The sequence below is a fragment of the Excalfactoria chinensis genome, chromosome 2 (assembly GCF_039878825.1).
Source record: "Excalfactoria chinensis isolate bCotChi1 chromosome 2, bCotChi1.hap2, whole genome shotgun sequence".
In the NCBI taxonomy this organism is placed as follows: domain Eukaryota; kingdom Metazoa; phylum Chordata; class Aves; order Galliformes; family Phasianidae; genus Excalfactoria; species Excalfactoria chinensis.
This window is the reverse complement of record NC_092826.1, coordinates 118,232,531-118,260,068: the sequence shown is the minus strand read 5'-3', so window position 1 is coordinate 118,260,068 and position 27,538 is coordinate 118,232,531. Positions and strand designations below refer to the sequence as shown.

General features: G+C 42.6%; 1 protein-coding gene across 1 annotated transcript; it reads right to left on the bottom strand.

The window, feature by feature from the left end:
* Positions 1–72: 72 nt before the first annotated feature.
* Positions 73–27,157, bottom strand: TMC2 (transmembrane channel like 2). The gene is made up of 20 exons (XM_072329785.1): positions 27,112–27,157; positions 26,789–26,836; positions 25,027–25,348; positions 24,268–24,420; positions 22,793–22,883; positions 21,814–21,895; positions 21,417–21,523; positions 19,259–19,357; positions 17,123–17,265; positions 16,053–16,200; positions 15,388–15,576; positions 13,814–13,993; positions 12,818–12,967; positions 12,003–12,131; positions 9,101–9,168; positions 8,050–8,289; positions 6,227–6,352; positions 2,561–2,639; positions 936–1,056; positions 73–329 (listed from the first exon to the last, which is right to left on the bottom strand). The coding sequence occupies exons 1-20, from the start codon at positions 27,155–27,157 to the stop codon at positions 73–75; spliced, it is 2,778 nt and encodes a 925-aa protein (XP_072185886.1).
* Positions 27,158–27,538: the final 381 nt, after the last annotated feature.

The following is a 27,538-nucleotide window of genomic DNA, read 5'->3' as shown; positions in this document are numbered from 1 at the left end:
AAACAACAGTCATTTCCTATGAAAACTACCATAGTTTATGTAACACTTCTAGAAGAAACGTTGCTGAGTTTATCAGACAGGGTGTACGTATCGTGGCTGACCTCTCCCTCTTCCAGGGAATGGCCCCATTGGGCGTCCTCCTGGCCAGGGCTGTCTTGGCTGAGGGTATGGTGTCCAAGTGCCTGGTGTCAGCGGCCGTGTCACCAGTACGTGTGGTGGTGGGATGAATGCTGCTCTTCTCCCAGCAGTTATGGGGCTGCTGTTCAGGGCTTCTGCTTTTTCTTGTTTCCCAGCAGGGCTGGCTTGATTGGGAGAATCCGTTTTCTTGTCTAGAGTAAAGATTATTAATATTATTTTCCTGAAAGCAAACACTGCCTTTCTTCCTCTCCCCCACTGGATTCTGTTTCTTCTACATGCAGCAACCTAAGGATTTGTGTTTGAACATCTAAGTGAAAAATCCATAAATTAGCGATTTAGGCCCTTGCCAATAGCTAGTATGTGTCTCTGCTGTCCAAGTCCTTCTTGTATGTTCTTACCAATACATTTAAAACACATAATAGTCCTACAAGCCACGCTACTTCACATGCGCCTTGTTGTGGTCATGGATAATTGCTGATTTCAGTCTTTATTTTTAGTGCACCCCCAGCGCTATAAGCTCTATTTCCATTTAAGTGAATGCTGGAAATCGAATAATAATTTTGGATTCCAGTTCCCATGCCTTGATAAGCCCGTGTTTGACACGATGTAATCTAAAAGCATGACCCTAATGAGCATCCACTGGCCAATGGGTTTCAATAAGTGGACAAAATCTGCTGGTCATACTCATCCGATCTCACACAAATTTGTACTGCCCCATTTTCTCAGTCCTTCCTAGTTACCAATGTAAGACAAAAGGGATCTTTTCAGGAGTGTTGGGGGAGTTGTTTAGTTTTTACCTTCTGCTTGTTTGGGAGGGCTTTCACTCTTCGTGCTTGGTGCAAGTAAATCCTCCAGATCTTGCATCATGGAATTACTGCTGGCTTTGTTGTTCCTCTTGTTCTTCTCTTCCTCGCGTTGCTGCATTGATGAAAATCACTAAGTTTAGTTTGAAACTGAGGATTTAATCTGTGAAATGGTGGCGTGGTGTCATGCTAAGTGGCTTTGTTGTGATGACTGCAATCTTTTTGCCAAGTTCAAAGTACTGCTGAACGTTAGTCTAGTGATCAAGGTTTCAAACAACTTTATGGAGAGAAAGCACAATCTGAGCAGGACAAGGAGCCTTAGAAAAGAGGCTCTGCCTCTCTTAGGGCAAAGCACGTGCTGTTAACATAATTTAGATCCACCTGACTGTGTGTTTCTGTAGCTGCCTAGCTGCCCCCACTGGGGTTTTGGTTTGTTTTAAATTTGTGTCTGTGAGGGTATATTGGAGGACTGGTGAGGAACACCAGAAGAGGAGGAATGGACAGCAGCATGGCTGGGGAGCACTGTCAGGCTGCCTTCAGTTTTGCTTGTACATATTTAGATCTTGAAAAATTTCCATTTTGATGGCAGAGGGAAAGGAGTATCAGGTAGCTGTTTCTGATCAGGACAAGCATGCTGTGTGGGGGAGAGGCTTCCTTTCTTACATAAAGTGGAAGCCCAGGCAGATGCCACCCCAGCTTCCTCTCTCCTCCGAAAAGGGCAATTCCTTGAGAGAGGAGCCTGCATGATGGAGCTACAGTATGCAAAGTGGTCTTGCTAGAGCTGAGAGGTTCCAACCTGCAGAGAGGCCTCTGTTCTGCTGGGCAAACCTTGCAGGCTTTTGGGCAACTGTAGCAGATCACAGTGAGCTCAGTGGGTTGTCACACAGAGCCTCTTCAAGGCTCCCGCAGCTCAGAGAGAAACCAATACTGGCAGGTCAGCACAGCCACGGCAGTGGGACAGCTTTGTTGTCTCTCATGACACGCTATCTGAGCAGAGCTGCACTTCTGCAGGTGTTCTGCTTCTAGACTTAATCCACATTACTTTAGGGGTCTCTGCATTGTGGTCCTCTGCGTGGTGCAACCTCCCTCAGTTCTGGATGCCTCAAGGTCCAACCTGACCCTGCAAATTCAAGTCATTTCTTGTGTCTGTATCCTGCTCTTCTCATCAGTACAGCGAAGTCAGAGACGTCAGCCTCCTTTGTAAAGTGCTCTGAGAATTACTGGTATAAAATGTTACTGCCATGTTGTTATTTATGGATCTCTTTTAGCCTCTACAAAATCAGGCTGCTGTGTTGCTAGGCTTATCATTGTTCCTGGGAAAACTCAGGCTCCAAAACATTACTTGAACTTTGAGATATTTTATTTTTGTAGGTGGAAAGCGCAGTTTATGGGAAAACTTATTGTAGTTTTGATGTCTGAAATAGCAGCCTATTATGGGATGGGACCACTCTGCAGTTAGCCATTAAATGCCGTCAGAGAGGAAAGAGCTAGCATTAAATACATCTTCCTCTTGTGTCACTAACATGGTCTGAAGTGAACAGCAATTTAAAAGCATATGTTGCGCATCCAATTTGAAGTGCACGGTATTTCAAGGATAGCTTTGCTGGATGAATACTTACCAGTTGCATTTTCTTCTTCAGCTCTGCGTTGGCGCGCTGGTATGCTTCAGACACAGCATTTAGATAGTAGATAGCGAGGCTACAAAAATAAATGTATTGCTGCAGTAATAGGATCAAGGAGAGAGAAAGTTGCACTGGGAGAGAACATAAAATTCCCAAAGCTGCTGCCTTCCAGAGAGCACAGAGTTGAGCCTAAAAATCCAATTTGGTTTCCCATAGGACCTATTGCTCCCCATACAGTGGGTCTATGCACAGACATCCTGTGTAAGATATATAGGGCTTAATTAAATTTGATTGCTGAGCCTGGACTACACAGTCACTTAAAGAATCATAGAATGGTTTGGCTTGGAAGAGAATTTGAAGATCATCTTGTTACACCCCAAGGAACACAGTCATCTTTCTGGGCTGCAAGTGCACAGTGTTGGCTCACATGAAGCTTTTTGTCTACCAGCACCCCCAAGTCCTTCTCTTCAGGGTTGCTCTCAATCCACTCTCCTCTCAGCCTGTATTTGTGCTTAGGATTGCCCTGGCCCAGATGCAGGACCTTGCACTTGATCTTGTTGAAATTCATGAGGTTTACATGGGCCTGCCTCTCAAGCCCATCAAGGTCCCTCAGGATGGCATCTCTTTCCTCCCGTGTTTTGACCATACTACACAGTTTGGTGTAACCCACAAACCTCCAGAGAGTGTACTCAGTCCCATATCGCCAACAAAGATGTTCCAGTCCCAATACTAACCCTTGAGAGACACCACTTGTCACTGTTCTCCACCTGCACATCAAGCCATTGACCATAATCCTCTGAGTGTGACCATTCAGCCAATTCCTTATCCACAGAATTGTCCAGCTGTGAAATACATTTCTCTACAACTTGGAAACAAGGATGTTGTGTGGTACGGTGTCAAATGCACTGAATAGGAAGAAGGACTGGAGGAGGGCTTAAGTTTACTGCTTAAGTTTTGACAACCTCCCCTTATGTAGTTTTCCTACCAGCAAAAAAAAGACATGCCAAAGCAGGGAGAGGAACAAGCCATGCTGAAAGAAACTGAAAAGTGAGTGGGATCAGAGAGGACATGCTGGCTGCTGGTCTTTGGCGCATGGTGAGGTGCAAGCTTCAAAACGTGCCCAAGTGTCTGAGGCTGTCTCACTCAGCAATATTTGGGTTGTCAAAACTGTCCTCTCCAGCTTTTGTAGAGAGCTTGTGTTCTTCTTAATCATAAACATTATCTGCTCAGTGACTTCAAGCCATTCCTGGGAAAAGCACCACCCATTCAGTTCACTGCTATTGCGTGTGTGTTTTCTAATAGGCAGAAAATTCAGGTTAGAAAAAACACTAAGTAGATCTTTTCAAAAAGGAATTTCCTGTCAGTTCATAACGCGGATGCACGGCTCTGGTCCACGTTCAGCATCCTCAGACTAGGCTAGAGGATTTTAGCAGTGTAAGTGCAGCCATTTTGGTTCCCAAAGATTGGAAGGGAATACTTTGGATGGCCTCTATGGAACCTTTTTTGCTTGGGTCTGCCTGGAGGAAACACATTTAGTTCTTTTTATGTAGAATTAAATCTACGATCAGTCTTGGTGACCTTGGCAATATAGGCTCTCTGTCTCTGAAAAAAACATTTTGGATTCTTATTTTTGTTCATCTGAAGGATTTTCTTACATGTCATTAGACTGATCGCCTAGGAAATATAAAAAGAATTTGTAATCCAAAGCCTTGAGGCTGCCTGCACCACAGCAGAAAGAACAGCAGAAGGGAGGAAAGCCATCGATTACTTATATGACTTACAATTACCTACTCTCTGAATAAAATGGTGAAAGACACAGAAACCTAAGTTTCCGGCCAGTGGTAGCAATCAGTTACAGGACTGCTAGCAGAAAGGAGCGTTATCTTGCTCTTCTGGCAAAATTTAAATGGAGATAATTTTATCTTCCTGTATATTTAGGTCATTTGCAGTTAGATCGTGAGAGGCTGCTGTGGATTGTTAAATAGGGCCACGCTTATAGATAGAGGCATGTGACTTTTGTAGGTGTATAAAGATTGTATATTAAATGAGATTTCTTCAACTTAAGAGTTTCCAGGATGAGAGAGATGAGAAAAAGCCTTAGAAAAAGGCTTTCTATGGTAGCTACCCTCTTCCAGGATAACTGGGAGTCCAGTATCTGATATCCTTCAAAGCTGCACACGCTGTGTAGGAAGCAAGGATATTTCAGGTGGAATCTCTGTTGGAGCTGGAATCAGGGCAGAGACCAAATGGTGTATCCAGGAGAGATGGGACCATGAGAAAGCTGCAATATGTAGATGAGGAGTAGCCCAGATGGGGAAGGGCTGAAGAAAGGACTGTCTTCAGCAGGAAAATAAGATTCCTGCCATTTCCTGACCCAGCTGTCAGTGGAGTAAAGGGCTGGAGTTTGTTGCTGACCAAAATGTTATTTTCAAAGATCTGCCACTTATTGATTTATTTATTATTTCTGGAGGGATTGCATTGAAGGCCCAAAAACCTGACTCGTGGCCCTTTTGCAAAGGTTATCCATTTGGGTTTGGATTAATTCTGCAGTCTTCATACAAGCTGTAGCATCTGATAGTGCTACTGTGAGGCCTGGAGAACTTGGTCATACTGGAGCTGTGACATTTGACTTCTTGTCTTCTGTATGATTCATATCTGATTCTTCTACACGTGGGATCAATCTACATGTGTTACGGTATCTAATAATCTTTATTTAGGTTAAAATGAGTAAGGAGTTTGAGACAGGTTGAAGGACGATTAGTGATTTTCAGTTTAATTTGGATTTTTCTCAGGCTGCTCCTGTAAGAAACTCTGTAACATGTGAACTTAGGTTTGATTTAATTTAATAGCATTATCTTCAGTGTAACCTACTCAGAATGAATGATCACAGTGCCCGAGAGAGATCAGACCTGAAGCCAACATGATCACTTGTTAAGGGAAGCATAAGCTAGGCAAGCCTGTAAAATATGCTTTCCAAACCCTTCACCATCTTCAGCTGTTCAGTCTGGCATGTTTAAAGTTACCTGTAGAATTTGGCCACAGCTCTCCCACTCCTTTTGATAGCTCTGAAAACCTCAAGAGTAATGCCAAAAATCTCTTAATGTATATGTATAAATAAATAAAATGAGAACTGCCCTGGTTCTGATGCTGCTGGAGGCACCAAGGATCAAGTATGGCTTCTGATGTAGCTTCAAAGCTGGAATGATCTAACAGCACCGAAACAAATTTCGGATATATTACTCGCAAGAATAGAAAAATAAGATAATTTTCTTCATATTTTTGGAATGTGTAATTTTTGAATGCCCTGGCTTGGCAGTGCTGTAAATACCACCAGCTGTGACAGAAATTGCTTCTCCACGAGGCACCTGGCTGACATGGTCCATTTAGTTCCTACTGGCTACATTTTCAAATGGAAGCTGTGACAACCATGAGGCCTTTGTCAGCAGTATGTTTCATCTACAAGGTTGTGTTTAGTTGGGTTGGGAAATTAAATTTTGGGAAAGTAGGTCAGGCAAGGATTTGGGGAGCAGGAAGTGGGTCTGTCTTCATCTAGGCTGTTATCTCAGCAGATGCATGTAGATGTTGCTAAAATCGCAGCCAATTTTAGAACTTTCTCCTCACCTCCCACCATATTGTGCATGTAATATTGCAAGAAAAACTTACACCATGAGCAGAATTGCAGGAATGATTAGTCCTGGATTTGCCACATAGCCGAAGATCTTGGCAACAAAAAGTGGGAAATCAAGTTCGATGGTCTCTTGAATGACATCATACATCCTTTTCTTTCCACTGGAAAGACAAATGGTCAGTTAATAAGTGTGGAGAGAACACAGAGGCACACAGTAACTCCCAATTTAATGATGCTAAGTAGTGTGTTTCCACTCTGTCAGTGAAAATCATCTTGCTGTTGGTCACCAAGGATTTGGAAGTAAAAATTCTACTGAAATGACTTCATTTCAAATTATCTTTTTTATTCATTCCCCCTTGACCTGCCCCACCATTGATTATAGGAATAATCTCTGCTTAGACAACTCAATCCCAAAGACTGTACAGTTAATTCAACAGGCAGGTGCTTTATGAATTGTACCCATTTACCATTCTGGAATGTATAAAAATCTGCAGATTGCAATAACCATACATTTCTGATCAATATCTTGTTAAATGTGGCCTTCTCACATCGGAGATGACTTTCCTTATGCAAATTCTGCCTTTCTGAAATGACGAACCAACCTGAAGAGCTGTTAAGCAATGACAGAAATAGCAAGCTGTGATTATCACTTAATAGGAAACTCAGCAAAAGAGTCGTTTCAAATCGGATTGATTAAGCAGATGAGAGTATTCTATGTGAAAGTAGAACAAAACTGTAAAAGCTGAGAATTTGGCTGGATTGCATAATTGACCTTCTCCCACAGCACCTGTGAATTCAGCCCATGAGTGCTATTCCTTGTTATTAGGCTTTCTTCCTCCTTGCAGTCCCTCTGGATTCTGCTCAGAAAGGCACTGGACTCTGTCCTTATGATGAGAATGAACAAAGATTAACTAGATGGGGTTCCAGCTTCCTCGGCTGCATTTAGCCTAGGAGAGTTGAGCTTTCAGTCAAGTTATGGGTGGAAAGCTGTGCTGAGGGGGTGAAATAGGCTGAGTGGAATTTGAAGAAGAGACAGAGAATTAAAATAGCTCTCCCTCTTTTCAGGTTAGTCATCTCCAAATGATAGCATGCAGGCAACTAGCTTCCTGTCAGATCTTCTGACATTGCTGCTAGACACCTGTCCTTGTTACAGAATAGAGGAAATTTTGGTTTCTTGCCTTTCTCCCTGAGTCTTTTATTATCATTCTCTATCAGTGGATGGATAACCCACAGGAACAATTTGTTCCAATCTGGCTCCATGCTGAGTCAGACTCAGTAGGCCCAGGAAATGGTGTTACTCGATCAAATTATACTTTATTGGCATGTTAATCCAGTCTGCTGAATGCTCTGAGCAGTGCTAATTTAGGAGAGAAAAAAAACCACAGGCTTTTCTTCTTAAAAGTGGCAACTCTTCAGATTCAGACTTATTCATTTCCTGAATTTTTCCATCAAAATTAAACACAGCTCACGGTGTGGGATTTCTTGGTTATGTGAGAGGTCTTGGAGGCTTTAGACTCCCATTCTGCTGCTATTATTTTGGTGGGAGACTTAAGGCTGCATCCTGCTTTCTCCCTCATCTTTAACTGGTGTGCATTGGGGAACCACAAGGAATTGAGTAGCAGAGAAAGGGACAAAACACCTGGGCTTGCAAAGCCCACTGGAGAAATGCAGATGAGCTCAGAGGAGGCTGAGTGCTCCCAGCAGACTGTGTGCCTCCACAAGTGGGAAAGGCATGTGGCCTCATGACAGAAATTGGAGGTATTTAACCATCTCTGCTGGAGATCAGGACTTCAAACTTTGTGGAAATAATCCTTTGCTCCAGAGCAACAAATGAGTATTTTTGATACTTTGCTACTACCTGAATGGTCCGCAGTCAAAGGAAGGAGGCAGGGACATGATAGTGTAGGCCACGGGTAGGAGGCTGAGGAACAGGATCAACAGCAGCAGTCCCATGTAAAAGTTGTTAGACTTGGATGCTTTGAATACTCGTGCATGAGGAACATTGCTACTCATGACAGCCCAGCACTGAAAATACATGGAGGTTAATAAGCGCAGCACGTTTATACCCACGAGCCCTGGTGCATAAAAGGATCCCATCCTGAAAAGGAAACAAGAGGAAAAGATACCAATTTTTGACAGACTGGAAGGTTTTTTATTTTCAAAGGAAGAAAAAGTGGTTGAAGTTTGCCCACAGCTAAAGCCTGGGTGGGCTGGTTTGTGATATCCTTGTACTTTCTGAGGAGAAGCTGCCTGTGCCCATTTTATAGTGACCACACAGTGAGCACCAGCTGGGCCTCAAACCTCAGTGGCTGCAAAGAAGGATTTGCAGTCTGTGGCAAAAATTGTGCGGAGATAGCTTGGAAAGTGTCAAGTGGATGTACTCAGCAGGGAGACATCCTTGAGTCTGCAGAGATGTTGAAGCAGCAGAACATTAAACTTTGGCAAAAGAAATCTTGTTCCCAGAGGTGAAGGTCTTTGTGTGGTTGCCTTGTGCTGTCACAAGAGCAGCTCTAGTTTGCCTTCCTTTGGGTCAGTTTTGGGTTGTGCCTCTTGCCTAATATGCTCAGCTGGCTCCATGTCCAACCTTGTGCTGACAAGGTGAGCTTGCAAGCCCTCCCAGAGCCCTTTCTAATCTCTTCCTCCAGCACTTAAGTTCTATTGAAAGGATAAGGAAATTACATTTTTACCAAAAAATGAACTTAGAAAGTGAGACTAGGGCAGAGTTTCCTAAATTGCTCCCTCTTTCAGTAGACAGCTGTTCTTTGGCAACTAAACTGACTTTTAAATTCCTGCTTTTGTAGTCAAGCACAGAAAGTAAAACAATGAGAGAAACCGAAACCCAAGCATTCTAACTCCAAAGGATAGCTTTATTTTCAATAATTCAAAAACAAAACATGAAATGAGCTTACCAAATCATTCCTTGGTTGAACACCAAACCCAAAACATTGCCACTAATGTCAAACTCTGCATAGGAAGGCTGCGTGGGAAGAGAAAAGAATGCAAAAATAAATGAATGTGTTGTTGCCAGAGGTACCCGCTTATTGCTTGCTATTGCTCTGGGTGTAAGGATACTTATTCAGACATGGTATGGAGGGATTTCTGGGAGGGCTCCTGCTGTGTTCATGCTGCTTGAGAACAAGAGCTATGAAAGCAGAATTGGATTTGTTGTGTTGTGGGCTGCTTCTCTTGGCTTGCTTAAAATTGGATAGATGTATGGAAGCACTTAGAGTTGCTCCATGTTTTTATCTCCTCCCCACCAATAAAGACAATTCCAAGCAAAGGCGTCATGGCACAGGACTAGATTTTATTCCAGCTGGTTTATCTGGCTGCAGACTTGCAGTTTCACCACGGTAAAATACTGAATATTTAACCAGCCATAATGATGAGCTGGCAAGCAAATGATACATCAGATATGTATATGTGTGTCCCTAGATCCTGGGGTAGCAGGCTGCTGTAGAGCAGAAACATAGAGCATGAGAAGGGAAAACAGAAGGAATATTTAACCTGGTCACTATCAGGTGTTGCAATATGTTAGTCAGTAGTTAAAATACTACCTTCTGTGGAGCAACCTGTTTGATGTGAGTGCTAAATTCAAAGCAGGCATCTCCTGATAGTACTTGTCACTTTATAAGTTATTATTCTGCCAGGTTTGCCTATCATATAGTTACTGCTCTGCATAGATACGCTTTAATGCATACAAAAGTCAGGTCAGTTCTGGCAATTTAAACTATAGGTAAAGTTCTTCTGTTTTCTTGATCAATATTTACTTTTCTATTACAAAACAGAACATAGTTCTAAAAAAATGATGGGTACTGACCTCACGTGTTTGAAATGTCCAGCCTAGCATGTCTGCTTTTGACCCACTTTGCACGTACTTCATACTGTTACGTTTTGTAAAGTTGAGTTTTAACAAGTGTTTTAAGTTGAAAACTCAAAAGAAGCTTAGTCAGAGCCCTGCTGAGCTGAATGCTCACAGCTTTGGGAAGAAATGGGTACAAATATTACATTTTTTCTCTTTTGATTCTGTCCCACTTCGACTTTAAACCTTTAGTTACATATTGATACTTGCTTGTTTTCTTTTTTCCCACATAAAAGTAACAAAAGCTTTCAATGTCTCTTATCTTCTGCTTTGAGGGAAGCAAAGTCTCTGTAGGAAGTCCAGGTTAAGCAAAAGCCCTATTCACTTCATGCATTAGAAAACATATATACAATTGTGCAGTATCCCATAGGTTGGTTTAGATGGCTGCTGCCAAAACATCCTGCACTCTTGTTTCATTCCTGAGCTAGGGGGTGGAAAAGATAACCCTACTTAAGTTCTGATGGAGTAATAGACATAGCACCAGGAGTAACCTCCCAAAGACATAGGAGAAAGAGAACAGTAAGGTCACAGTACTTCCATATTTCTGTAACTACTCTGGGAGCCACATGGCATAAAAGGAGAGATGGTCTTTTGCTAGATTGTACTGCAAACCCTCTAGCAATGCTCCAAGGGCTGCAGCACTATTCTCCTGCTCAGTCCTAGTAAGGGACTTGCCCTGCTCCTTCTGAGCTCGAGTGTATTAGATGGCTCATTTGCAAAAGGCAATCTGCTGGAGCATGTTACTTGGCTCATCTCCTGGTAGACGCTGGATAGCTCTGGTATCTGAGTGCAACATCACCTCACAGCTTGCTTGGGCTGAAAGCCAGGGAGAAGGAGAGAGGGAAGTTCTGGAACAGATCTTTTCTATTTCTCTGGGAGGTAGAAAATGGATAGCTACATTTGTTATTGTTATTATTATTTTATTTTATATATATATATGTGTGTATATAAATCAGGGAGTGCCTGCAGTACAGAAGAGACTTCCAGCTATTTGTAAAATGGAGATCTTAAGAATGAAGAAAACCCTTTGTGGTATTCCTAAAGGTTGTTTTGAGGAAAGCATCCCCCTGCCCTCCAAAAAAAGGTGTTTAACAAAGTGAAGCAAGGGGATAGCCTGGAGAAGGAAAACAGAAGCTTAAATGAGAACAAGATCTGTGAGCACATGTAGTGGGAGCTGTCAGGGGGTTCTGAATTCCACTTACTTCCTCCTCTGAATTAGGGGAAATGTTCTCTGCCTCCTCCAGAATAAATTCAAAGAGCCCTCTGGGCAGCAAAATGCCCACTCCCAGCTCTCCTTGTCTGACCAAGGCCCAGTAGGCACTTGCAAAGCTCACCTCCATTGCTCTTCTCTAGATGACTCCTGGAAAACCTTCCAGCAGGATGCATAGCCAGCTGGTGCTCTGATATAGTTGCATTGTTTCTAAGTATTTGCTTCTCTGTCTTAGTACATCTGTTCTTTGTTGTTGTTGTTGTTTTGTTAATAATGTTAATTATGCATGGGGAGAAGGGAAGGAATTGTTCCTTATTCTACTGCAGCAGAAATAGGGCCAACCTCCAACACAGATCAGAAAACTGCTGTGAGTAAAGCATCCTACTTCCTGCAGGGTACACAAAGATATGGGACTTTGAGAATTGGAACTTAATATAGATGAACCCAAAGTTCTGGGGTTATAATGACTGTATGAATATTATGCTGATTTTTTTCCTTTCATCTTCATGTTTTCAAGTCCTGCTATGGGAGGAAGAATTGTATTTTTGTAGGGTATTTTCTGGGATTAAACTGACTGATCCAGAGAAGTGACGCAGAGGCTGCCTACACCAATTAAGTTATCAAGTAAGTCCAGATAAAGGCTGGAATCATTCAAAATCAATCTACTTGCCATAATTTGAACATATGGCCCTAAGTTACTTCTAGCTTCTCAGCTATAAGACTCAACAGGACACTGACTTACAAATCCGGCCTCTAGGTCCCAGCACCAACAGTAATTCATGAATCTCACGAAGCAAGCTCGAATGAAATCTCCCACCAGGATGGTTACGAAGGTCACGAGGATATCAGACACGGTGAGCCTTACGATCTCCTGCAATTTAAAGCAAGGAAAAAGGATGTTTAACTCTTATAGTTCCAGCAGCACATTCAGGACCATATTTTTTATTAAGACATTTCAGTTTTTATGACAGTAACCTTCAGAAAGGCATGCTGTGTGCAAATGCCCTAATTGTTTTCAGGCACTCAGCAGTGCCTAAGCTTCACCTCTGTGGTTGAGAACAACAAGCTGTGCCATGGCTGTTTGCCCTAATAGTTGATGCTAGTGTTATTGACTGTGCTTTATGTTGTGGCAGCATGTAAAATGAAAGCACAAAGCCAGTGCTGCAGTAATGTTGGTGTAAAACATACATACACAGAGAATAATTTTAATTGTGTTGTAACAGAAATCTCTGTGTTACTATGGTTTGATGCCTGTGATCTTTTCTTGCTGGAGTTTCTATTCTGAAGAACTGCAGAACTTCTTGGTGCCCAGAGCAGAAGATTTGAAGGGTGATTTCTTTGTGGAAAGTGTTACAGATTTGTGTGTGTTGGAGGTTCCATGTCCATAGCTTGAGAACCATGGCTAAGGATTTTTGTTACCTTGGTTCTACTACGTGAGAGTTGGGAAGGGCAATGCCATTTGCAAGGAAAACTTCACTCCTGGAAACATCAAAAACACCAATCAAAAAAACCTGTCCTGAAATATCCCAGAGATTTACTACCTAACAAATTCCTTACAATGCCTACGGTTGTCTCCCAGCAGGGTCCCCTGGGCACATCTGCAGGGTCGAGGGGAGGTGGGGTAGCGGTGCTGTTCTCCATGGATGAGTTATAGTAGCCAAACAGTGTCCAGCGTGTGATGTTCTTCACAACGTCCTCTTCAGCCAGCTGCAATGAAGACATACCTCAGCCAAAAACATAAGTATATGGGGTCTCCAAAGGATGCTAATGGGTTCCTCTCTCTTCTCTACTAGTTACTGCCCCTAATACAAGAAACTGCTTACAACAGAGGTGCACCAGAAAGTAAACTAACATCCATTCCAGACTAAAGGAAGTGAGTTCTGGGGAGCCAGCAACTTGCACCCTGCACATGGAAGAGCCGTGAGCCATGGTGAGGTGCCACAGCAAGCAAGAGAGCAGGACTGTCAATAGGTGTGTGGAGGGACCTCTGTGCAGTCCTTCTTCCTTACTTATTTCATTGTTCTTAAGGGATGAGCAAACCTCCTCGACTCCTGTTATTCTTCTCCTCTTAAAATGGAGTCATTTTTTTTCCGGAGGATCAGTTAGACGTTTATCCTTTCCAGCAGTTATCTGCCTGCAACACTCTACCAGGATCATGCTAAGGAGGGGAGGGCAGGGGAAGAGGATTATAAATCATATCCTTGGGGTCTGCATTAACAGAAACTGAAAATAGTGCCAGAGAAAAAAAGCCAAATTACCTTATTAGCCTGTGATTATAGAAGACTATAGAAGACTATAGCACCTCTTTTTTTCATGTCTATAAAAAGAAGTTGGAGGCTGGTTGGAGACCAGCTTTTGAGTATGTCCTTGAGTACCTGACCTTAGCTTGATAGCTACTTCCAAAACCCAACTCAGCCGCTCTCTGGGATAGCTTGATGCTTGACAGCAATAGGGAAGGAAGAAAGAGTTGCTTCAAAGGGTGAAGAGATGGGCTGTGATCACCCTTGGCTCCAGAAAATGCTAGAAAACTTGGCTTCTCAGCTCAGCCCTTACTTTTTCGTTGACATCATCCATCAAGGCCAGAAGGAATGTGTAGAGGTTTCCCAGGAAGAGGGCAAAGATGCGCCCCAGCTGCCACTTCAGACCGATGCGTGGATGGTAGTTTTCGAGTGTGGCAATAGTTTCAAACAGGGGAGGGCAAAACATGCCCAGCAAGGACATCACAATTTCAACCTGTCAGATGAGAAGGTTACTGCTAACAGAAGCAAGAGTGACTACGTTCGTGTGAGCTGTTATCAAAATTAGGTGTGCTAGCTGTTCCTACAGCAAGGCCATTGCTTTCACCAGGGAGAAAGCTGACAAACCTCTTTACCATCAGCAAATGACTTTCTATTAGAGCAGAGTAGCAAGAGTGGGATCGGAATGTAATGGGGAGAAAGTTGTGTTATGTGATAGCGTGCCGCCAAATTAGTTTCTGCTCTTTCCTATTAACAGCAACCAATTACAGTAATAAGGTTTAGACCAAGGAACACGTGGAACTGACAGCAAATTGTTGGCAACTGGCTGGGGCTTCTTGAAGGAGAGAGAGCCAGAATGAGCTCAACTCCCAGCCTGGCTTAGTGTGTCAGCTGCACAGCTCCTGTGGGAGTACTTTTGCCCTTATCTCAAAGGGATGAGAAGTTTGTTCCTGGTTGGTCCAAGCTCATGCATATTTTGTTTCCTCACATCCCTCATGCTATTGCCTGCATCAACTCCTAGTTGCTTATTTTAGTTTCAGAGGAAGCATGAGGCTTGGCTTATACTTGTGCATAGAAATAATTAGTTGATGCTAATGCTTATTGGCCATATTCAGCACCTGCACTTCTTGATAGGCAGTTATGAATGCAAATGCAGGCGCATCAAGGACTCAGTGCTGCAGTCCAAGAAAATATGTCCTAGTCTCATTTTTGTTTCCCTGTGAGGTGCAAAGCATTGGGTCATTGTGGTCAGGGAGGTCACTGACACGTCAGCATTAGCTCAGGCATGACTTGCATGCTGTGAGATGCCTTAGAGTTTTCTGAGGGAATTAGAAGAAAACATTATTTCGAATTACACGTTAATAAATTGCACATTGAAAATAAGCCTTTCAGTAGGTAGAAACAACTTTTGTATTTCATTCCAAAATCAGACACAGAAGGATTTTTGACAACTGATTTTTATCTGCAGGTTGTAAAACCTTATTCTTGTTATTCAATAGAAATGAAAAAGATTTGAGTTCAACTTTATGTCTGATTATGGACATTTTCAACACCCAGAGAGTTTTCTAGTATAGCAGAGTTTGTGAGCATTAATATGCAACTGGAGGCTGGGGCATTTATATTAGCTAGGTGATTGCTGAAGTTGCACTGACTTTTATTGCTGTTTATCGTGAGAGCAGCTTCCCTGCCTGCAGGAGTTGTAGATTTGTCCCAGAAACTCTCAACGAGAGCAGTCTTTCTGTCTAACATAAGTGTGAAGTTACAGAGGGACTTCAGGGCCATGGCAGGGAATCTCTCTGCTTTTGATGCCATCTTCAGGCTGGGGTGACGATTATGCTAGTGTTCAAGAAATGTTTTCATAGCAGTAAACTGGAAGTAAGTTTTCCATACCTCATTTCTTTCATACCACCCAGCATTCTGCATTTTTGAAAACGTCTGGGAGCGTTTCACCACAAAGTAAATGAGGTAGCCGCTCCCACACAAGCAGCATATGATGAGGACGTTGGCCAGGACCCGCAGGAACCTCCTCAGGTGGATATTCTCGTCCTTGTTGCTTTCTTGCTCATCCACGATAGATTCCTGAAAAACCAGAGATGCTCATAGAAATGGAGTTTGTATGTCACAACATAGGTGGTTTATTACGGAACTGTGATGGCTATACTGAAGATGGTACTCTAAGAGCAATTTCTGTAGCTAATTCCTACTCAACATCCTAAGCCTTAGCTGTGTGACACTCCAAAAATTGTTTCATGCATGTTAGCAAAAATCCTTCTGGTTTTGTCTGTGTCCAAGGGTGCCATCAAGTCCCTGTTCTCTGGGTTTTTACACGGGGCATTAGCTCTGAATGAGGTTAAAGTGGATGAAGTTACTTTCCAGATCAAGTAGCTAGATGCTGACTGATGGCTCTTTTATTTATTGCTTTCTCCTTACACGAGCTGGTATGAATGTGTAAAGGAAAGTGTGGAGCTGGTGGTTGTTGGAAATGCTATTCATGCTTTCAAGAGATGCTGGGAGCATTTCCAGAAGCGAACTGAGAAATGCTGGTTAGGAATTACCTTGAAGCTGGTGGTGATAGATGCAAACTTGTTGTCTGCTGTCTCTGGGTTTCCAATGAGGTAGTCCCAGCTTGTGAACATTTTCCAGCTGAAAACAAAGTTGTCATCATCCCCGTCTGCTGTGCTTTCATTGGCGTTGCGTGCCATCCTGTGAAGATTTAGGACCAACTGAACTGTCTGTTGAGGTTGTTGGAGGTATGCAGGCCTTGTATTAAAATCTGTATTGTGTAGAAAAACTACTATGGAGGATGAAAGCAGGCTAGGGATTGCTTCCACCACCTCGTGCATGAGGAAAGGCTATTAGAGCACCTCTGGTCTGTGGGGTAGTGTTAACGATAATGGCTACCTTTAGCTAGTTAAATTTATGAAAACCTCTGCTGCTGTCCAGTACATTCACTGCAACTCAGCATTTTAGTGAGATTTCAGTAGCTGCACACTGTTGGAGTCAAAATCACTTGCAGCAAATCATGCAATAAGAGGCAGAGGATTATTCTTATTAATCAGCATAGGAACAGATATGGCTTCTATTATTTCCTCTCTGTTGTCTGATCCTTGAAATCCTTGTGTAACACCTGCTAGAGCTCCTAGGACCAGACCCTCAAGAAAGATGAGACAACAGATGCTGCCATTTGGTAGCAAATATACAGCAAATCCCACGCCCTGCTCCTGCCAAAGGCTCAGGTGGCTCTTTCTGCTGCATAGCAGTAGGGCTTGTTTTGTTAGCAATACAAATCCATTGGCTTCTCCTTTCTTGCAAGGGAAGAATAACCCTTCCACAGTGTGGCCACTGTACAGACAGAGGGTTTTATTTTTGGCAAAGACAAGCTCAGCAGCAGTCTCAGCTGCATCCCTGCTGCCCTGGCACGCTTAAGTACAACTTCTATCAGCAAGGCAGCCCCATAGTAATGTTGGAGGAAGGGATGAAGCAGGCTAGGAACCCAGCAGGCATTCAGCCACTTTCTGTGCTCTACCTGTAGAAGCTGCACCTGGCTGAGTGTTGTGCTGTTGGAGGAACCCAGCTAGGAAGTACCCCCAGTGGGCTGTGCAGGGGTCAACTCTGCCGTACTTACGATCTTATAACAACCATCAGGCTGTAGCCAAACACGCTGATCCCAACCATGAAATATGCCATTGGCAGCCTGTATTTTAACCAGCCAATTGTCCGCTGGTTGTTGTAGTATCCATAAAAGAGCGCTGAGTACTTGATGTACCCCTAGGGGAAAAGCAAACACAAAACTTTGTGAAAGCCACGCGTCTGTTCCTCTGCAGGAAAGAGGTTTTTGGTGAAAATTGAAGACTTAAAACAAAGAAAATCAACTTGGCAGGTTTTTTTTTAGTGTATCACTCAGAGCTGTTTGCTGCCCCATTGTCAGTGAGAGCTATTGATGTGTCCTGCTTACCTTCCTCCAAGAGAGGAGAGAGATTGCGTCAGAAGGTACTGGATCAAAACTAACATCCATTTTTTGTTTATTGCTGTTTCATCTTTACCAGAAAAACCTCCTTATTGCTCTTTGTGGCTTAGCCCACCTGCTTCCCTAAGTCGGTATCAAACACTCAAATCTTGTAGAAATGCTGTAGTAAAGGGGCTCCCCACCATGAGATGGAACTTTTCCTGTCAGCTGGGAGGCAGCAGATGCTCGGTACCCTGCAGATTTGATTCCTTTTACTGGCCACCACCTGCTGCGCAAATTCAACTAAAGACTAAAATCAAAGTATTTCTTTTCTGTGCAAAGCAGAGCTCAGACGTGATAACAACCACCTTGTCTCAACTAGACCTATTTTTTACTGCACAAACTATGGACAGTCAAAGAGTGTGCAGATCTCCCAACCTGATCTCTTCCTGTTTATCTGTGGTATCTTGTCCACGCTGGTATTTATCACAGTATGTTGTGCCTTTCAGCTTGTAAATTAAGCACAGATGATTAATCTGCAATAGGGGCAAGGTTTTGGACAATGCAAAATTGAGACATTACTTGAAAAGTGTATTGGAGGCTGTGCACTGGAGCTAGTTTAGAGGTGTTTCCGGTATTCCTGGGTGCAACGTGAGCTGCACATCTGTCCTGCACAAAGTACAATGCCACAAGTACAGGATAACTTTGCATGTTTTTCTTCTGGTGCTGCTGACTGCACCTGGGTGAAATAGAGCACGCCTGTGACTGAAAGACCCTCGGTACATCTCCTTGGGATTTGGAGTATGTTGTGTATAGTGTATGCTAGGGAGCTGTAATGAAAACATCTCCATGGAACATAAAGATGATGTTTCTGGAAGGCACTAATTAAGGTTTTTCTCAGCTTGGAACTCCTAACCTTTATCTTTTTGGTTCATCAAATTGTGGGGACTAAATGCATCTCAATGATGCATCATCCAGCATGTTTTTTAAGCTCCACTTGTGAGGCATGGTGTCAAGTGAGATTTACTCCTTTCCTCTCTGGAAACCTGTGATATGATCTCCTTCATCCAAAGCATGCTTTTCCCTGGATCCTCTCAAAATGTATTTTTCAGGTTCACGGTATTGGCTCATCATTTTACACCTGCTCTGAAATATGTTTCCCCATTGCACCTCTCCTATGGAGTACTATGGACTAAGCGTCCATTCATTTTCAAAGGGCAAGCATCTGTTCAAGGGCTTAATTTGACTTCTTCAGACTGCAGAGGGTTCAGCTGTGCACAGACAGCCCATAGTTGAAGGCTGCTTTTCAAGCTCACCAGGTTTGCAGCTGGTGTGGCTGTACAGCAGGGGTTGGCAGAACCAAGCCTTTGGTGTCAGCATGGCCATGCAGGTGGGTGTACCCAGCCACAGGCATGAGGTGGACAGGTCTCGGTAGCTACTCTTTAATGTGATGGTACAGCCTCATCCAAGAGAACTCTTTTTTTACTTGTTGTATATTTCATGGACTCCCAGTTAAAATCAGCAGTGTTCCTTCACCCTGGTAGGAATGGCAATGATGAGGGATAAATCCCCTTCCAAAGGCTGTGAACAAGCTCTTCTGTAGAGGGAAGAATTCAAACTCAAATGTATGTGCCTGAATTCTGGGGTTCTGTACTACCTGCTATTCATAGCAGCTGGCATCTCTTCATCTTCTAAAAGAAACAGCTGTATTAATGATTTTACTTGGGACAAATTCCTTCCTATGGCTCCTCTAACTTCTAAAGGATTTTACAACGTACTCAACTGGTCTCTTATGATTAACACTCTTGTACTTACCTCAAAGTCCCAAAGAACAGAAAAATCCATAGCTGTTGCTTGTTCAGCTCGAGGTACGGTTTTTCTTGGCATGCTCCCGTATGGCATTCCCATTAGGACCTGGTAAGCATTAATAACAGTGATGAGTATTTAGTAAGACACTGTACAGCTTTTTCTTTTTCTTTCTTTCTTTTTTTTTTTTTTTCCCAGTATTTTTTTCCCTTAACAAATCCTCTTTGATTTTCTTTTGATGGATTTTAGTATATATTTTATTCCCTAGTACCTGAAGAGCAGTTTAAAATATCTGTAATTAATTTCACTCAAATTACTAGAGGTATTCCCATTTCCTTGGTCGCATCCACTGCACAGGAAATGTTTCGCCATTGAATTACATCCCTTCATGAACACTTCCAGTTTAAATGTCCTTAGTTTAGCACAAGGCTTCTTTGCTTGAATTTCATGGGTGTAATGCAATAAAGGGATTAGTTTTATCTACTTAGGCAGGACTCTTCCTTAGAGAGAAGTCAAGAGCACTGGGTCAAGCTTGCGGTAGATTCTCTATTATACAGCCTGGAATTGAAGGAATGATCTTGAGGTGAGGTGAAGGACAGTTAGGTTTGAGGAAGAAGTGTATGACAGAATGACACAAAGAACAGTTCTCATGGCACAGCTCTCCTGATAGCACCATGCACATCAGGCCTTGCAGCAAGTTCAGCAGTTCAGTCCACAAATAGTAAGTTATATCAAGGGCTGTGGAGAGTTAGTAATGTATTTACTTGCAGACTCTGACTGGTGCCCATACCAAAATATCTTAGCCCAGAAAGATCCTAGCATATCGTGTATCACTTACTTTTTAGAGCTATCTAGTTAATTTTAATCATTTATGATTAAATGTTTACTGCCTGGTTTCTCTCTCTCTGTATTGCAACAGCTCTGTAAGCAGTGAGTAACAGTATGCATCCTTTAAAGACAAATTATATATAAAGCTATTTAGTGTTCAACTATATGCATAGCTCTCCAGAAAATACGTTTGTATTTTTCAGTGCTAATAGCTATGTCTCTTCATTCTGTGAGGAAACAGAGCTTTAGCTTTTGCTAGTGTGAACAAACACGTCAAGGAGAACAAAAGCATAGTACTCAGAAGGGTCTCTGTGCTTCATTTTTGTTCCATAAAATTCTGCATTGAACAGAGCAGATGCCACTGTTTGTGGATTGCACAGCCTTTAAGGACTGTACCTAATAATTTAGCTAGAACTATAATGGCTGAATTAAAAAATTCTTCAATAAATGATCATATACAGTTGGCTGTGAAATCTTTTTCTTTCACCAAGTACAGAGAGAAATGCAAGAACCTAAATATAAAAGCCATCCTTGTGAAACATCAGAATTAGATATATAGAAAAGAGATACTTTGCCAAGTACTTTATTTGGGAACTACTTGGGACATCAATTGCTCCTCCCCTTGGTGGCTACTTTTTCAAGGCTCTGTTGTGGTCATCATCTTGGGGTAGTGCCTCTCGGAGGGCCCAAAGGGGGCTCCGGCTGGGACTTTGCCATTGGCTCTTTTCATCAGAAACCTGGGCAGTTTTCCACAACGATCCTATGCTAGAGCCTGTGAACGCTTGTGCCAAGGCATATTTATCAAAATTGGACTCAGCACATCTAGTGAAGATCACACTGCATGTGGTGGCTCTGATCTTTCATAATTACACAGGTATAACTGATCCTACATCATTATCTCTACTACAATTTGTGCAATACAAAGAGGTGAAGGAAATATTTGGAAGGTTCCATTCTGTCTTTGGGATTTTCTTAATCTGTTGAAGAGCACAGTTGATTTCTTAGGGCACTTGAAGATCTGAGCTTGTACCTAGGAGGATTCCTTGGTCACGTTTCTCACTTTAGTCAAAAAGTAAAAGTAGGCTTATGCTAGGTCTGTGAGTTCCTGTGTTAGCTGCTGGATAGGCAGAATCTTGAGTAGCATTTTAGGGCTACTGATTTCAATGCAACTTTTGCTCCTATCTCAGTAACCTCCTTTGAAGTGTTTCTTTGTAAATAATCATCCTCACACATTTTGTTGTTCTAAAGCTTTGTGTGTTACAAATCCTTATCTAAGCTTTCAGTCTTAGGTTCATATTGAGCAATGGGCAAGATATTACAGAAAGAATTAAGCACTTACCTCTGGAATTATAACCAGTCCAAATATTAATCCAAAAAGGACAAGATTTACACCGTACATCCATCTCAGAAATATGAAATAGGAAGCAACAGAGGAACCAAAGTGACCTTAAAACAAAAGACACTTTGTGGTTAGGAGTTTAGGAGGATTAAACTGTCTTCAGCAAGACCGAGAGCCATCTACCCACAGTTCTTTCTCCACGTATTGCCAAAGACCCCCCCGTATGGTGAAGAGAAGAAATGAAGGAGGAGGCTAATACTGTACATGTACTCATTTTGTAGCACCAGTCCCCACGGTGAGAGGGTACCTATGGACCAGAGTGTGGTCTGAATGAAAGAAAAGCTGCTGTACAAAATGTCTCATTGCCATCTCTCAGCATGAAGTGACTTCTACTTACTCTCCACTTCTTTTATCTTCATCTCCCAGGGTATGCACTGAGTTTTAAAGTTGTCAAAGTCTCTCTTAAATTTCACCCATTTCTGAAAAAAAGACAAGACAGCTGTGAGCTGTGAGGTAGGAAGAGGGGGGCTACTTGGTCTGGAGGGGTTTATAATGGCAGAACTTGCAAGCACTGCTAGAAGCGTGTGTTTAAAATCCTGAAGTTGTAAGTAAAATCTGTTCTGGGTCTGATCTTTTGGACTACTACAGAAACTGCTTTTAAGCTCAAAACCCCATAAATTTTCACGTTTCTTATCTGTATTTTTCCCCTTCCCAGCCTTCTGGAAAATTATAGTTGCCCTGTGATTTTACCATAGGAGTGGAAAAATCAAATCAAGCTCTGGACTGAAAGAACTAATGCAGAGCCAACCCTGTTTAAAACAAATTTTAGTTTGATAAAATACTGAGCTTGGATCTTTCCTTATCAAGCCAGCAACTAAACTCCCATCAGCTTAAGCCCAGCTTCCTTTTGCCTTTCTCAATATAATCTCCATGACAACATGAAACTTGGATACCAACACCAGTCTTAAAATACCATTGCTGTTGACTCTGTTGTCTATGCATTAACCAGGGGGATGACATTTTACAGGAGCCCATGGGGTAGTGCAGGAGTTTTGCACAGCCCCTCTTGTCTTTAGGGGTCTCTAAGTTTAACGTTTTTGGAAAATGCAAGCAGAGGGCTGTGCTTTTTGGTTCTACTCCAGTCCCTCCCTTACTTCAGGGAAGGTGGCAATGAGATTAAGGCAGGGGACATTTCCCCTTGTTCTTCCTATAATCACCACAGATTTGAATCTGGCTAGTATTTTTCTGAATGTGGACAGGAAGATTTATCCCAACATCTTTGTGTTTCTTTTGCCAATTGTGAGTTAATAAACTGATGAAAGTTATATTGAACACATAACCATATTCACACTCTTTACCATCATTTCAGTGCTTACCTTTGCCATCATCATCTTATATGCATACAGCTTTTTTCCTTTCCCTTTTCCCAGGGCTCCCTCAAACTTCTCAACAAAAGCTTGTGCTTCCCTAATTGGAAAATAAAAAAGTGCAGGTTATTGAAAGAGCAAAGGAGGTCTTTAGCTTTTCACCTCTACCCCTCTTAGCAGAGGGTTGTTAGAGTACTATGGTTAGGCTGCGGTTGGACTTGATGATCTTCGATGATCTTCGATGTACATGGGTAATTCTATGATTTTATGATTCTATGATTCTCTCTGACCCCAGCATGTCTATGGTAGCCTACTGCATTGGTCAAGAAGAAATTAACTTTTTCTAGTGGACTGACCCAAAGAGAACACAGAATTTCCCTCCACAAACACCTCCACAGACATATGGAAGTGGCCTAACAGTGCCAGAGAAATGAACGTATGCTGGTCCAGAGTAAAATCAGACTGGACATTTGAATTAGTTTTAGAAAAGGTTTCCAAGGGAAATAGAGAGAAACAAACAGGGTAGATGGTATTGGGGTATGATGAGTTTGTGGGTAAAATTATGAAATTTTGGTGTCTATTGGCGTGACTGAAAAAAAAAACAACGCAAGAAGAGACTGGGTCTTACCCCAAAGGTAGAATATGTCGGAATTAATACTTCTGGTTTTGTTTGTTTTCTTTTCTTGCAGAACTTTAGACTCTGAGGTATACACAGATTTACCCAGGTTTTTAGAAGTAATTGTTGGTGTTCACAGCTCCTGATGCTAAGAGAAGATGGAGGAGGTCTTGGCCTTGGGCATATTAAAGAGAAGCAGAGGCACTTGGGGATGCCCTCCTTCACAGCCCGTCACAGCAGCTCTGGGCAGCCTCTTGGCAAGCCCTGTGTCCCTGTGGGGCTGCGAGTACCTTACAGTGTTATATTAGAAGCTGAAATTATCCCCTGGTGGAAAGGGGATTTCAGTTTACTTTTAATCGGAAGATCTGGGATTTGCCTTTACGTAGGAACTGTTTGTGATGAGTCCTTTCCTGTTTACCTGTGGGCAGCAGTTATCCTTGCTCCACAAACATCTGCAAATAATACATTTCCCTTTTTTCCCAAGCAGCACCATCTTGGGAACTCTGAAGTAACGCGTCACCCTGCTGCTCTGATTTCTGTCTAACAATGGACATGAATAAGCAAAGCAGGGCGCAGTTTGCTTTAACAAGTAGACTGACAGCAGTGAGTCACTTGGTTTTAACTACAAGGGTAGAATGACCTGGCGGTGGATATCAGTTGAACAGATTTGCACCTCGTCCATTCTCTGGTTACAGAGCCTGAAAATCAAATTCCACATTTTAACTCTGATCCTTTAATCCCAGATAAGGTGACCAGGTTCAGCTGGTCAATTTTCCAAGTCTGGAGTGTTATGGTAACATCAACAGAAATGCCATTTCTGGGAGAGGCAAAGTGCAGCTGACAGCAACTGAGGCTGGGTTCCCAGTACCTGAGCACAGAGAGCTTCTTCATCATTCGCCAGGGCTTGTTTCTCATGGTGGAGATGAGTTTTTTCTTTTGCTCCACCTCCTCCATCAGCATTGCGAGCTCTTCCTCTGACAGTGATTCCTCATCAGATGAGTTGGAAGAGTTGGAAGAGGCACTGGGAGAAACATTAAATTAAGGGCACAGAATGGAAAAACTCACAGGAGTTAGAATCTTGCAGGTCCTAGTACAGTGTGCAGAGCCAGAACAATGTGCAGGCTGGTGTGCAAGGGTGGGATTTTGCGCCCTTGGGGACAACTGTTCCCACCTGGCCACCATAACTCACCTGACATTGAGGTTTGGACCTCACTGCAGTTGTAGAAGCATTGCCTAATGCTAGAGCTGGCTCTGGAGAAACATTTTTCATGCCTTGGATAACCCAAAGATGTGGCTTGGGATAGCATTGAAAATGTGAGAGTTTTAGCCTTACTGTTTCCATAGAGAAACAAAAAATGTACCCCGATCTGAGAGATTTAAGCTGTCTTGTTTAAGAGCTCTTGCCTTGTGGTGTGAGTCTGACCCAGGCTGAGAAAGAATAATGAGAGAATTTGGAAAGGGTTTCGCCACACGGCATTTTACACTGATGTTTTTCACCCTTTTGGGAAGCAGTACCATGTTTGCAGTTTATTGGCTTTGCTGTTAAGACCCATATGCCTTTGGCTCATGGTGTGCCCATACAAATGCAGGTCTGTCACCTGGTGCTACTCAGGGATTGCCAAATTACCTATTTTTCCTGATTTTCTTCTGTTTGTTCTCTTCCTCCTTTCCTTTCTTGTTTGTTTTCTTTTCCTTATTTTCTGACTCCTTTTCATCTTTGGAAGAAGCCTTTTTGTTTCTCTCTCTTCCTTCTTCTTCCTTTTTTCCATCATTTTTCTTCATTCGATTATTTTTCCTCCTAGAAGCTCTGCTTTGTTGAGGACAGTTTTCTTCCTCTTTACTCCCATTTTCTTCATTGTTTTTATGTGACTTTTTCCTTTCAAGTCTGTTTGCTCTGACAATTTCCCTGCGGGTCTGTTTCTTAGATCTCTTGTCCTTTACTTCATCTTCTGCAAGGGATAAAAAAAAAACACAACAAAACAAAAAGCAAAAACAAAAACAAAACCAATGAAACAACAAGTCCTTTGGGAAGCACTTAAGCTTTCTGTGTTGACACCAAAAGGATTCACCAGAGAAGTGCCATCAGGATGCCTTGTGTAAACCCCAGGGAAGTCACTGTGCAGGTGCCCATTCACTTCAGTGGGCTTTGCATTTTGCCCTGCCCAAGGCCACATCCAGCTCCCATTTAAGATACTAAGGCTCATTTTAGTACGTTTGACCATTAGAAAACTGGAAATCAGACACAAAAGCAAAAGACAATCCATCAGAGAGCATGAGCACAAACATATCTTCTCGCCATGTAAGTGCACCTGGGCAGTGGAAACAGAAACTGCAGTCAGTTAAATAGAATAAAAACATGCTGCTGCTTAGTGCTAAGTCCTTCAGAGATGTTTACTTTAAACTAGAGAAAAGGTACAGCTTAGGCAGGATTACCTTTTGGTTCTCCGAGTTTTCCCCTAATACAGGAGGTCTATATCCAGAGAAGAAAATAAAGAAGATACACTTTATGTTCTCTCTGGCATCGCAGACTAAGGAACTAATTTGCACAAATTCTGAAGCACTTCCATTTTGAAGGACTGAAGTAGAACGTGATTCAATTGCGGAAAATAACGGAAAGGGGGAAAATAAAGGCCAACCACCCTCTATGAAAAACCCATTATTTAGTGCAGTCAGATATCACTGTTTTCATCTGCAGCCTATCAAATACTTGGGTAAATGTGGAACATTAATTTGTTGCTTCTATCTTATTTTCAGGTTTGCCTGTATGGGAAAGGTGAAAATGATTTAAAAACAAAAACAAAAAAAACCCCACAAATACTGTCATTTTTCTAAGTAATTCCTCATGCTTAATGGAAAGTGCAAACTGTACAGACGTGACTGTGGACCATTTTTGCCCTTGTCTATCCATTCATACCATCTATACCATGCTGTTACGACCTTACCTCAGCTGTCTCTCTTTATTTAGTGTTGTAATCCTGCTCCTTAGCTATTTCTCTTTGTTAGCCTCTCTCTAAGATGTTCTCATTTTTATCTTCTTGTGGTCAGGACTAATCAAGACACCCATGTATTATAGTGGTGTGCATTGCAGGCAGGGCAGGCAGGACCTCGGTGTGGTGCAATGCAGTTGCAGGGCGACACAACAACTGTTCAGTTGGGGTGATGAGCAGGGGACATGGGCTATAAGAGCATGGATGAGGGGGGTAGGCTGCTTAAGGGTATTGCTTTATATATCAGTATTGTAAGTCAAACCTCAAGGGAAAAATCTGGATGCTTACAATCAGCTCACGAAATGGTTACTGCTGTAGATTGTGCCACAACACAGAGAGAAAAAGGAAAGGTATCACCTCTTGTATTTCAAGCAAGACTACGTTTTTAAATCTCTAGGTTACCTTCACTCTCTGAGTCACTCTCGACTTGTCCGTCGATCTCTATTCCAACTGCAAGACAAAGAACAAAGAATAATTTCACTTGTTGCTGGGATTTGCACATGCAATGCTTTATGCAGCAGGTTCCTAGCTGTGAGAGAAGCTTGGAGGAGCATTCCCTACTGATTACACATTGTGTTTTTTTCTAAAGCAATGTTCTTAATATCTCCTTTAATTTGTAAAATTGACTAAATTTCCCTTTGTGAGCAAACTGAAATTGCTTCGAGAGGTGCAAAATGATACAATTGGAAAGTCCCAAGCTGAAATCATTTCTCCATGATACCAACCATCTTCCATGATGTCCCGCAGTTTGCATTTCTTCCTCTTCCCCATGATGGCCTTTGCCTTCTGCACAGATGCAGCAGCCGCTGTGTACCCCAATCATAGGTGGGTCACTCCCTGTTCCAGCTCCATGTGCTCCCCTCCTGGGCATGGCAAGCAGATGGGCACGTCCCGACAAGGCTGAGCTGCGGCATGAGAGCCATGCAGGCACTCAGAGCAGAGTGCGGCTCTGCCTCAGCCCACCCAAACACTTTCCCTTCTTCTCCCCTCTCCCTCTGAAAGGCAGCTGTCAGCATTACGTTGCATTCCATGATTTAAACATGAAGGAAAGCCCCAGGGTGGATGCTTGGTGGTATCGTATGAAACACAGACACGAGTCACGTCTAGTTCTGGCATAAGCCTGGGGCTGCGGGCTTCGAAGGTATCAGCTAT

Bases quoted from the DNA above. Each gene is read 5' to 3' on its own strand.
- TMC2 (XM_072329785.1), bottom strand. From the start codon at position 27,157: ATGGGGAAGAGGAAGAAATGCAAACTGCGGGACATCATGGAAGATG. The intron at 25,349-26,788 runs GTAACCTAGAGA...TATCCCTTGCAG, and splicing joins GAGTGACTCAGAGAGTGAAG to AAGATGAAGTAAAGGACAAG. The intron at 22,884-24,267 runs GTACTGGGAACC...TTTTCCAATTAG, and splicing joins AAGAAGCTCTCTGTGCTCAG to GGAAGCACAAGCTTTTGTTG.